At 36.2% G+C, this 13,617-nt stretch overlaps 1 protein-coding gene across 4 annotated transcripts in view; it reads left to right on the top strand.

Moving 5' to 3' along the window:
- Positions 1-13,617, top strand: part of LOC139115382 (gamma-2-syntrophin-like) — a 112,290-nt gene that overhangs the window by 40,698 nt on the left and 57,975 nt on the right. Inside the window, exon 1 of one of the 4 annotated variants that reach the window (XM_070677454.1) lies at positions 10,116-10,362. The exons of the other annotated variants lie outside the window; for them this stretch is intronic. Within the exon in view, the coding sequence (XP_070533555.1) occupies positions 10,318-10,362 (45 nt within the window). The 5' untranslated portion in view covers positions 10,116-10,317. Of the gene's footprint in view, positions 1-10,115; positions 10,363-13,617 lie in introns of those variants that run through there. 4 annotated transcript variants of the gene reach the window in all.

Raw genomic sequence — 13,617 nt, 5'->3', positions numbered from 1 at the left:
TCTTTACTGCCACAAAATATCATTTTTGTAAAATTCGAAGACATTTGTCAATGTTGTTTGTGTCTGTGACCAAAACTATAGGTCATTAGATGTGACAGACTCTGAGTTGAATTCTCGTAGTCATATTTTGTTAGCTTTAAAAGTGTTGGATAGCATTGATTCGTACACTGGACAAAGTGGAGGCTACTTGACATAACATCGGTGAACCAATTTAACTTTGACAAAAAATTGTGCGTTATATAGATCCTTTTACTGTGCCTTGGGCAAGGTCGGCAAAGCAGCTATGAAAGGGAGCATGGCTAATGTGATGATGCCAATTACTTGGCGCACCCTAATTCATTGATCCGCAGGTCAAGTGATATTTTCCTGTTAAAAATAATGGATTGGAAGATCGTAGCGATAACGTTTCCTGCGTGTACAGTGTACATTAAAGATGAAATTACTCTCTGTTTTTTATGTAGCGTAGGCCAGTAGTGACCTAAATAATGTTATAGTGTTCCATCGAGAACAATCTCGTCACTTTTACCATCTGAAGTAATACCAGGTGTTTGCTCAAAATATCTAGACTCATTGTCAAATTTTCCATCATTGATGGATGTGTGAAAGAAAATTTAAGTCATAGTAATTTTTGGATTGTCAATCTCATAAAAGCTCTTGCTGAAAATACTTTCATATATCTGACAAACTCTGCCAGTGTATTTATTAGTTTTTGTTATTGTCCACACCACAGCCATGCAGCCTGTCTACATGTATATCTCAGTCAAATTGAATCTTTTCCAGTTGTATAATCCAGGCAAACTTACTGATAGATAATTTTACCAGAATAAATTCATTCACAACATGCCTTATTGATTGTATTCATCCAAGTTTCATGCAATTGTCCGTTATCAACTATCACGCCTAAACCACACCGCCGTTTGAATACCTCTTACAGATGTAGGTATGGCAATTAACAAGAAGAAGTCTGTACAGGAACCAATCGTGATTATCGTAATGAACCTCAGGTGACAAATTCTCCAAGAGATGATTTCCAAATCAAATTTACCCAGAAAGATTAACGCATACTTAAAGATAGTCACAGACAGACAGTATTGTACTTTTTGCCTGAAGGTATTACAGCACACAGTATTTCATCCAGAAGTTAATATCATTATGACATACAGGGATTTTGCAATAAGTCTCTCTTGGACAAAATATAAGTGATCTAAGACATCTTACCAATGCTTATCAGGAAATCTCATATTGAAAACATTTCACAAGGGAAATCTGGTCGTCTTAGTCATAATTATGTAGAATGACTGTAGCAACTGCATAGTATGTATAAATATGTATATACATTCACTTCATTTTAAAAGATACCACAGATATTTTGTCGTTTTGGGGTTTAATGTACTTTTAGTAGGAAAGATTAACACAGTTAGTTTCATAATTGGCTCAGGCTGGTTTTCCAATATATGATGTTCTTATATGATAAGACATACCTGCAGTGTTGCAGTCAGGACGCGCCCTTGCGACAATGTCCCCAAAACAGAACCTGTTGTCCCGCATTCTTGCGCACTGTGAGTCACCTCAGGAGCACTCATGTGTTGACTGTGTTCAATGGATGTAGTCTGCCAGTAATATTACCGATGATGACCTTTGTTTTACATGATTATTTTGAGGCTTATATTTGCATATTCGAAGCTGTGATTAAAAGTAAGTAAAACACTGCACTTGGTTGTAGTCCAACTGAGCTCTGATATGAGGCAGATACGGCATACTGTTACAATTGCCTGAAATTAAAGCATAGCGATGCGGTCCTGGTAGTTTTGAATTTTGTTTTGTGAAACTATAGTAACACACTACAAATTTTGATTGACAACTGACGCATGTTGTCCCCAAAATGTGTAAAATGTCCCTCAAAATAAATGGTAGTTGGACACGGTGTCTGCTGATTTAAAATTCCTGGCTGCAACTCTGTACCTGTATAAGTGCTTCTTTCATTTTTAACGTATGCATGCCTTTACAGACTCATTTGGAGTTTGTTAAATGTAGTTCATGCCTTGAAAAATTCAAGACTTAAACTTTCACTCAAACTTTCCTCTAGCAAACTTTCAACCATTCTCTTTTAAAATCAAGAGAAAATGCTGGGTTCACTGTGCCAATTTTAGTACTCGAGAAACAAATTACCCAAGATTTACTGATATTTAAAATTCAAAATGGCTGCCATCCTTGTGTTATATGTATGAGGGGAAAATGAATTTCCTGATTTTCATAAAACTAAGCTGGTGAAAACTTTATCTACTCGATGAACTTTGATATTAGCCCCCACAGGTGGTAGGCCAAAAGAATAAAAGTTTAGGAGTCCAAATATCTGTCCCTAAGGTGCAATATGCTGCTAGGTTCTACGGTATCTCTTCCCTTTGCACGGATACCAACTTTTGTTGATAACTTTTGCAAAGTTGAAAAGCACTTTAAATTACAGACTTAAATAGTTGGCGAAAATGGACTTTCATGAATGATTTGTTGAAAAGCTGTAAATTAAGAAAAATCAAATATTTATTAACATATTATAACGGTCTATGAACACTGAAAATGTCCTTACATAGAAGGACTTAAGTCATATAATTAAGTGAGGCTTTTCTGTAAACTTTACTAATGCATTGTTGTTATTACATTTACTGACCTGCTCCTCAATACCTTATATTAAAAGAGGTCCATAATAGCGTTGATGGCAATTTCAGGTTTGTTACTAGATAAAGCTGCACGCGCGGCAACATAGGGCAACGCTGCCCAAAATTCTGACAATTTTCTTCTTGTTGTAGGTGCACCTGTTGCAGCTTGTAGTCTGAGCTGTAAGTTCATACAAATTAGTGTGACTTTTTTAGTGGTCATTGTTAAACACAAGCAGGTTTTATTTTTCGTCGTTTATGCAGAAAATGGGGACAAATATTTATTCATGCACATTAATGAGAGTTAAAATGACGTCATTTGTGATCAGCGCTATCACCTTTGATGAATAATGGTTTAGGACAAATCATGGCGGTGAAATGCTTAAGACGTACAATAATAGGGTGCATTTATAATCCAATAATGCATTATTTAATTAAAGTAACATCAACTACAGAATTCATACATACCATACCTCTGTAGTCTGGTAGTCACATACCGGTATTTGGACATTCCTTTGTTATAATCTGTATTTCAGGAGACAGATAGACCTTGAAAGAGTGCCTTAGAACAATAAGCTGTTGGAAATTTCCCGCAGGCAATGTTGTTGAATGCTATTAGAATTGATATAAACTGACACGGCGCTCTCTTTTATTCCAAATTAACTTGGAATTGAAGTAATAGAAGTACTGGTGAGAATATTTTTAGCTGTGTAAACTTTCACTGGAAATATTAAATAACTGCATGATGGCTGGAGTATTTAGTATGCAACTTTGATGAGATTTGTCGTCCGAGCTGTCTTGGTCACTGTGACCTCACAGTTTGTGTCAACGGCCCCACTGTCAAAGTAGGTAGGGTGCTGAGAGAAGTTGAAACAACTGTCATTTATGGCATATGTATGCATTAAGTAAGGTTTAAAAACGAATGCCGACCCTCGGGGGGTTTCATTTTATGTGATTTCAGCTGAGTGTGTTTTTGTAAGGCACTTCATTAACAGTGTGTGGCTTTGACGGGTGACCTGGCTCAGCAGTGGATGATTGGAATGTTTTGTAGGCCTGTAGAAATCAAAGCGATGGTGGCTAGTATTTTTACTGTCTTGTCATTCAGAACACAGTTGCAGCAGACTTGTGTCATTGCACTCAATCTAGTGTCTGAGGAATTGTGAATTGTAAAGTGTTTAACACATCCAATGAAAGCCCTTCCTGAAAGCAATCCAGTTTGGCATTCTCAGAGTCGTGCACCAACCCAGCACTGATTTCACAGGGCTCATTACAGCTAAACAGTGAACTGTAATTTTTGACAATTTTTTCAGTACTTTTGTTCAATGTGTCAACAACAGTTTATCGGTCTACTTGTTACAGCATTTTTATATACCTAGTATTTCAATTTAAATTATATTTATAAGTTTATTTCAGACTATATTTATAAGTTTATTTCAGACTATAAAAAAACTGGCAAATTTGTCATAGAGTTGAAGTTCAGACATGATTTTAATTATCAACATTACCCTGGCATGGCGCATATAGTCTATGTTGACAAGCTGAATACTCGGTATTTCAACACTGCTGATGGAAGTAGACCTGACTGACACATGCACCGAAATCCAAAAAAAATTTTCAAAAGTTACTGTTACTTGATCTTTTAATCATCTAGTCATCAATCACAGTATTTTGCATTGTTCATCAATTTTTTTGAATCATAGAAAATTATTAGATACTCTTTGAAGTTAGAAAAAAAACACCACTGATCCTGAAAATACTTGTAGCGTACATAATAAGTGTATTGGATAATATTCATATACCTATAGACGGATATGTACAGACTATGTGTATATGTATAGGGACAACACTTAACACACACACAACACTGGTAACTACTGTAAAATTAAATTACATTTATTCATGAAAGCATTTATTCATGGAAGAGGTTGAATTGGCAACTGTAAGACTGAAACTTGCATCAGTTGTAAGACATGAATTGTAAGCCATGTTTGCTCGAATCAAGACAGAGATCACAGTGAATAAACTACCCCAGGTTACATTGGCAAAATGAAAAAGGTATTTGTCAGACCATATCTGTAATTATATTACTTGGGAAATTTCTATAAAATCTATTGGTGGCACTTGTCAACTTCAAAGAAAGTTTTGATTCAATTCTGGTTGACAGCCAGCTTGTTCTTTGCAAGTCATGAAGTGACATATATAATTATTGACTGATGTCACGTATATGGACATGCCTTTCTCAAATATGAATGTCTGTGTATTTTTTGTCAATCTAATTAACTGTACTTCTTCGTGTTGTATTCATGATCGTTTAGTCAACCTGAAGTAGTTCATTCCATGTACAGTCACAGTGATATTTGTTAACCCTATCGGTAATCGTTTGAGCTTTACTCTTTTCATTGTTCTATTTACGGTATGTCTGTAATGAAATTTGCAATAATCAGTGATTTAAGAAATAATTTGAAGGAACTTAATGCTCTCAATATTTTCCTTTAAAGTATTTTTTTTGCATCATCTTTCCATTATTTAAAAATGAAACCCACTCTCTTTTGTTACCATATGCACTGCATACTGTATGTACTTTCAAGGCCGCAGATGTTCATGCGTGGTGAGCATCTTCAAAGGAAGGGCGCCCTCTGTAGGTCACATGCTGCTCTGTACATGCAGCACCCGATTTTAAGTATGCATCACTCATTTTAGTGGGCAAACTATTGAATACTGCTGCATGCAGACCTACATCAAAGTTTAAAAGTAAATTTGCTGGTCGGATTTAAGTAGCAAGACATGTAGGCACCAGATTGTTTGCGCTGTTAAACTCTGAGAAACTCAGGGTGATATTGAAGTAGCCAATATCACCAGGTCATTCTGGGGTCATGAATGCTCCTAAAAGCTTTGTAAAGGTAACATGTAGTTAAGTGGATGAAAAAAGTGTTATCAGCTGCCCTGCTGGTGAACTTTTGATATTTGAAACCAACCATATAAAATCTATAATGTAAAATGGCCGTCTTGAATGCAAACTCTTTAGAATATACATAGTACTGATTTATTGCCAGGTATGCCTGTACAAGTGGTCTATTGATTTGGAAGTATAGTTATCTTTATGACTTTGTTCTGGTCTTAATTTTAAGAGTACCCTACATACCGTAGTAGTGCCATGGTAACATGCAGTAGCTTAAGGCTACAGTCAGCATGGACCATGGACACATTCACACTGTACAACAGTACATTCCAGACACCCTATCTACATACCTGGTGTATGGAACTTGTACATAGGGCAATACATGCAAGCTGTTCAGCAAAGCAGGGTTTTACTTGGCAAGCAATAATAAAAGTAATATCGTAGTGGAATTTACAGGGTTTCATGAACTGTTTCAAGAGATCTGACCTTGAACTGCAGAAATGAATACTGGCACATTACAAGACAAAATTTCGTCTGATTTCTCTCAGCCACAGCTTATGTTGGACATATCTGATATCGTACTATACCAGTGTTTAGTACTTAATGTGTATAAATGTGATTATTCCGAACAAAGGGCAATAAACACAGATGTTTCAGTGTGTTTGTAAAGTGAATTGTATGGTATGTGGAGTATTCTGTGTTGTGCGTAAGTCGTCATGAGGTTTTGAATAAGGTACAGTATTAGATAAAGTGTTGAGGTGGTCTTGCTTTTTTTGTGAAACTGTAATTTTGGTTCAGAACTCAAAATATTTTTCATTTTCAAATTATTAGCAGTTTTCAGGTTTTGCAAGCATATATTGATATTAGTAAACAAAAGTTGATATAACGCTTACTGCAATGTGACATGGGGCACGAAATTTGTTGCTGCCAACAGAAATATGCAAACAAATTTATGTTCAGGACATATAATTCTTATAGTTTTATTCATTGGTGGTTAAAAAGCTAGTGCCAATATCACCATTTTTTGAAGTGAACTTTATCATAAATTTCAGATAAAATGTTTCGTTTAGCATAATAATGATGATACTTTGATGTTATTAGGAATTAGCGCTAATTACAATAACAAAAAGTAGCAAAAAAAATTGTTAAAATCATTAAAAATGTGGTTTAGATCTACATTTTATTGATTATATTAAATTTAACAGTCGCATGTCATGTACAGTGTTATGAATATAATGTGTATTTGTATGCCCAGGGATTTATCAAGCCGCAATGTTGCTGTGCTTGGTTTGTGAAAGCAATTGAAAAGTAGGACACGATTAAAAATAAACAAGTTTTAGAACAGACAGGGTTGTGTCTATCAGTGTGTACAGGTAGATGATATAGAAACGCATCCCACAAAAATATAATCACATATATTACGCAAAACTCTTCCACAAGAAATAATTTTACATAATTGACAAAGATTTTTGAAATCTTGAGAGAAAAGTTTTTCTCCAGGAGATGTGGTTCAGTAATATTATCCCACAGTGTACCGGTAGATATTAATAAACTAAACATTCTCCTATAAATAGTGGGCTATTTCTGTCATTCTTTCTTACAAAATGTTCAGAATGCATCACCAAAATAAAGTAAGATAATATGGAGGTTTAGCATAGCATAAGAATGCAAGGGCAAGGCAATATGTACAATGTCATGTATTCTGTGAAGTTTGCATCCCGTTAAAGTAGGTTGGCATTCCAACAGTCAGCAAATAGTATTGGTATGTTTGGTCACATGTCATGGTGTGAAGATGGCAATATGTTCAGTACCTGTTACATGAATAAACTAGACAGTATTTGAAATTTTGATGTAATTGTAAGATATGAATGTTTTATAAATATTTTAAATGTGATGACGAAAAATGCAGTGGGTTTTGTAATGTCATGTTGAAAAGTATTCTCAAGGTAAGGGCTAATTGTCAATGAATTTTCCATCACCCATGGTACAATTCATGTTATAATATCTTGCACCTCAAAACTAAACTTAACTCAAAACTTTTACTCAAACTTCCCAAACATCAATCCATTCTCCTTCATCAAAACCTGGAAGAAGAACCTGCGGTGACCATGCAAATATTTTATAAGAATTCAACAAATGATCTAAAATTAGTGATATTAGTAGTTCAAAGTGGCTGCTTTTCCCAGTGTTGACTTTGCAGTGAAGAGTAAATTTTAGATTTTCACAGAAGTATAAAGGCGTTGAAAATTCACTCACTCCACAGACTTCAAGAAGAGACCAAACATGAAACAGAATGGCAAAGATTTGTGAAAATTTGAGAGTGGGAAACATGGTTTCTACGGTGTAACTGCGGCATTCAGTCGGCAAAAATGTTTGCAAAATAATCAAAATGGACTCACGCACATTTGAACACAGTGCATTTCATTTATCATGTGTGTGTTGAAATTAATTCTTTATGGCCATCCCTTACGGTGTCTGCAAGTACAACTGGGGAAAACGCTTCCATTGGTAAAGACAATCAGCTTGTCTGAAAACAAGTCTGCATTTGGAAATGAGTTTGAAAAGACGCATTTTAAAATGCTAAGAGTAATCTCAGGTTGTTTTACGACGGCAGAAAGTGTGAATATCAGGCAGGTAGAAATTAAGCAGTGCTCCGTTGGGCTTTATTCTCTCAAGTTTATTCATGTCAGTGTGTTGTAATTAAGTATTGCCTCAGGCCAAACGTGTTTTTCACTTTTCCTTTGGGTAGACGCCTGAAAAGAACTGTGAAAGCTCTCTAAAACACCATGTGTGTGTAAGATAAAATGCAGGTAATATTTTTTCGAAAGAGAGAGGAAATTTTAACATATCGTGCAACAAGAGTGTTTTTTGTGTTTAGTGCTTTGGAAGTAATGAATTCCGGACATTGTGATGCAAACAATGTACTGTTTTGGATAAATACCGGTATATTCCATATCCATTTGAAAGTTGTGGATATTAAATCTTCCGGGTTCTCCTCGATTATATCTTGGTATAGTGGAACTTGAGATGCAGCTGTGTGTAATATCTTAGGTGCCATAAAATTTTTCAATAAAGTTGATAAGATGGTGGTAAACTTTTCACTGTGTGGTAATTTTAAATTTTGATAGTGCACATGATGTTGCTATGGTGATCCTTAGCAGAGGTCAATTCAGGTAGAGAAGCTGTATGCAATGGTCTTCAAAGTTTGAACCCTCAGAATTTAGTAAATTCCTATCGTTTTCAATAGGATGGGTGTATCTGTGGGTATGTACCAGTAGTGATGAATAAATGCTAAAGGATTACATATTTTTTCATAATCATAATGGAAAACATACCAGTATTTCAAGTTAGTGTGACATTTTACAGAGGAAATCATAGAATTTCAGTGCTCAAACACAAATTGAAAACCAGGCATGCATAAAATTGACCTTCATCCATATTTAGGTAAAGAGAAAAGTAAAAAAATTAATGGCAAGATGTGTAAAAAGATATCAATCAAAATACTGAATTTCAAAAAAGGGATAAAATTTTATGTCACTCTGTTAAAGTTTACTGTGCTCATAAAATTGTAGACCCCATAAAAAATACAAGCATCAATTCCGTGTTGATCTTTCAGCAAAAACAAAAAAAAGTCAGCCCTGGTAAATCTCAAGTATAAATGTGACCCAAAACCAGAATTCAGGGATATTTAGTTTGACAGAGTCAGGGAATTAATATGAAGGTTAGATGTATTAACCTAATTCCTGGTACATCCAGGGACTAATTCATCTCGTATGTTCCCTTATGACAGTCTGCTCTCTCACTTCAAAACACACCAATTAATGTCACGTGTCAACATATTTTATCCATTTATGAAATTCTTTCACCTTGATCATCTGATATTACAAAGTGTTTTCTAGTGTATACAGGTATGTAATTATCTTTTTTATGTATGGCCATTTTGTATATGTGTTGTGTTACATCAACGTGTTCAGCTTTGCAGAAAAGCACTGGATATATTTGACGTTCGTTCACGTGTATTTTTCAAAATTTTGATACCAACCTTGTATGATACAAGTAATGTTTGTTACCGGTAGTGTAGTACAGTACATAATCATAATATCAGAAATAAATGCTATAAAAATATACAATATGTTGTGCGACAATACGACATTAAACTGTTGACGCCAGCGGATTGACTTTGAACTCAAAAGATCTACAATGTACAGGGTCGTAATGAGCGAGAATTCCTACAAACAAAGGAATGTTGTGGTAATTACGAAAAAATACCTGTACACTGGCATGAAAACTGCAGGAAATGAAAACTGCCGATCATATGAAATATATTGAATCTAGCCTTCAAAAGAAATGATTGGCTTAGGTATGCCGTATGTGTGGGTTTAATTGAGCGTACACTTGACTTCTGATTGTTAAACGGTAGCCAGAGCACAGTACAGGGGCCGACTGGTGGAGTTAAGGCCCTCTAGGTTCAGCTGTATGGGCATGTCAACAAGCCAGTTTTTAGTAAGCTAGGGGGTCTAGTTACTACTGCTGCTGGTGAGATACAATACAGGCACACGTACTGTACACAGACTGAATTACCGCTCAGTGAGTATATGCACATTCAAGTACTTTAGTTTACTTTGAGGAAGAGAATCCGCTGATGCGGCGGCTGAGGAAAGGGAGATCACTCAAGTTCTTGGGAAAGTGATGTAGACATTTGGAATCTTTGCGAGAGAAGTCAAGAGTCTAGATGTTTGCAGTGCGTCGATCTGATAGTCTTGCGGGATGGATATTGACAATCGACATGCTTGGCGTAGAGGCGGATTACGGGTGGGTATGAGTTGCTATTTGATATTCTGCACCGACACCCACTTTAAAAAGTAGGTGAAACAACTTTCGCTAGAAGGTTGTCATCAATGTAAAGTTGTCATGACCCCAATCTTTCTCACTGATTTCACTCAAGGTGTAAATGTAATACTGGAATGGAGCTATTTCTCAAGGGATTTGTTCTTCGCAGTTCATCATATGATGTGGTCTGTTTATGAAATCTTTCAAGAAACTGATTGCAGTTATTTTTCTGACAAAATCTATCAACAGAATGACTTTTTATTGTGGGTTTTAGAATGACAAATGCCCTGAACAGATCGTCACCAACTGTGCAGCGTTTTATATTTGATAAATTCTTTGGCTATTTTAATCCATTGGTAAATGTAAAATAATATTGTTGTTGGTACGTCGTCTCTGCAATTTTAGCCAAGCTGCAGAGATCAAGCCACGTGAGTTCAGTACACTAAAATTTACTTTGACAGATATCAATTCCACTAAGGGTATTTCAGCCCTTTGAGTGCTGTAATTTTTCCCACCAAAATTTTAGTGCAACATTTTACAATTTTTCTGTAAATTTTTTAACAATTTTGGACCAAACGGATATCACATTTAATGGGCTACAATTTTTTATCAAAATTTTGGCAAAAATGTGAAAAAATTTACTGGAGTATATTTTATAAAGGCGACAGAAATTGATTTTGGCGCTCAAAGGGTTAAAATCAGAGGAACGGAAAGATAGATGAAGCTGCCTGTGACACCCTGATATAGATGTACCGGGTTTATCTTGATAATTCTGTCAATGTTTGACTTGATGAAATAGTAGATGCCATCATTTTTAATGGGACTCTATCCTTATCACCATTTTGTTCAGCAGATAAGATAATTTGTCAACAAAAAATATTTGTTAAAACTAGGATGAATACTTTGGTGTGTGGTAATATTGTCTGGTATGATAAAGGCCAAAGCAATATTCTTGAAACATTTAATGTCATAAAATTTATGAGATTTTTTCCATGCACATGGTATGTGCAAAGTTGGCATTTGTGGGCAGAATAATAAATTTAAAATGGGGAAAAATATTATTTAGTAGCCATTTACTGTCATGGTTCATATTACTCTCGCTGAGAATCAGGTTAACGCTGATGTATTGATTTTAAGTGTATCACTGGCGTATCACTCACAAATAGATCCACAATCTGGAACGTAACTGGATCAGATAATCTGTACTTCCGGGTGACACCGGGATTAAAGTGAAGCCTGTCAAGGCCGTGTGGAATGATGGATGTGAAATCTGCCAAATCTTATTACGTTGCTTTCGCGGAGAGAATCTTTTCTGACTGTCATCGGTTGGAAGTACGGTCAGCTGTGATTCATGAATTTAGCAATAATCGCCTGGCATTCTGCAACATGCTGCAAATTGCGAGGCTTATGTTAAATTTGAGTCTTGCGTATTTTGACTCGGCTACTGATAACTACTGCAGTCTTGAACTCAATTTGTTAGGTTTAAGTTCTGTTTCTTGGAGTTGCATTGTAGAAAATAAGTAAAGATATATTTTTCTCCTGCAATTTAAAGCCCGACTCGAAAAGGCCTTGATGGGGATTAACTGAGGTGTTAAGAAAATTATTAGGCGTTTCTGTCTTTTGTCTTCTTTTGAAATTGCGATCATTGTATAAATATGTTGCTAGACTTTTGGATTAAGTCCGCACAGGGGTTTAAGAATAGAGGAGCATAAGCAGGTCGCATTTGGACAAAAATGGGAGGCAGGTATAATTCGAAGGTGCGACTAGTTGAAATGGAAATTGATGACTTTGTATATGTAAATAAATTCCAATATAAATGGCTTGCTTTGTCTCAAATGCCAGCTAGGGTGTACTGGTATGAGTCGTCTCCTTAGAGGTTGTGTTGTCGCTGATAACCATGCATGCACTTGAAACTTCATTTTTTTAGTCCCCGCGGACGAAGTCCGGCGGGGACTTATAGATTGGGTCCCGTCTGTGCGTCCGTCCGTCCGTCCGTCCGTCCGTCCGTCCGTCCCTCGTCGTCATCAACAGTTTCTCAGACACTGCTGAACCAATTTCGTTCAAACTTGGCACAAAGGCATAGCACTATGACCTACAGATGCACGTCGATTTATTTTGTGATACGATCGAATTTGGCCGCGAGGCGGCCATTTTGTTGCGATTTTTCATGTCTTTGGACCATAACTCAGACATCCTTGAGCAGATTATGTTCAAACTTGGCACAAAGGCATAACACTATGGCTTTCATATCCATGTCAAATAATTTTGCGATATAATCCAATATGGGCGCGAGGCGGCCATTTTGTTGCAATTTTTCATGTCTTTGGACCATAACTCAGACATCCTTGAACAGATTCTGTTCAAACTTGGCACAAAGGCATAACACTATGGCCTACATGTGCATGTCAAATTAGTTTGCGATACGATCCAATATGGCTGCGAGGCGGCCATTTTGTTTGCGATTTTTCATGTCTTTGAACCATAACTCAAACATCCTCGAACTGATTCTGTTCAAACTTGGCACAAAGGCATAACACTATGGCCTACACATGCATGTCAAATTATATTGCGATACGATCCAATATGGGCGTGAGGCGGCCATTTTGTTGCGATTTTTCATGTCTATGGACCATAACTCAGACATTCTTGAACCGATTCTGTTCAAATTTGGCACAAAAGCAAAACAGTATGCCCTTCATATGAACACCAATTTATTTTGTGAAATGATCCAATATGGCCGACAGGTGGCCATTTTTTTGCGATTCTTTCATGTCTTTGAACATCCTTGAACCGATTTTGTTCAAACTTGGCACAAAGGCAAAGCACGTACTATGGCATGCATATGCATGTATCAATTAACCTTGCGATAGGATCCAATATGGCTGCAGAACTGCCATTTTGTTGGAATTTTGCATGTCTTTGAAGCATAATTCAAAGGTCATTACACCCATTTTGTCCAAACTTGGCACAAAGATCAAGCACTATGGCATACATGTCAATTTACTTCGTGACATGTTCCAATATGGCTGCCAGATTGTAAATTTTTTCCAATATCTCTTAATCATATGCAAATATTCCTTACCAATGTTGTTGAGACTTGGTACAAAGATAAAGTACTATGGCATACATATGCATGTCTACTAATTTTGTGCTATGATCCATATGGTCAAGAGACAGCCATTTGATTTCAATTTTGGTGTGATTTTTTTATGTCTTTGAAACATAAACATAGGTCAC

The sequence above is a fragment of the Ptychodera flava genome, chromosome 17 (assembly GCF_041260155.1).
Source record: "Ptychodera flava strain L36383 chromosome 17, AS_Pfla_20210202, whole genome shotgun sequence".
In the NCBI taxonomy this organism is placed as follows: Eukaryota; Metazoa; Hemichordata; class Enteropneusta; family Ptychoderidae; genus Ptychodera; species Ptychodera flava.
The sequence above is the reverse complement of the archived record's forward strand: the minus strand, read 5'-3'. Positions and strand labels throughout refer to the sequence as shown.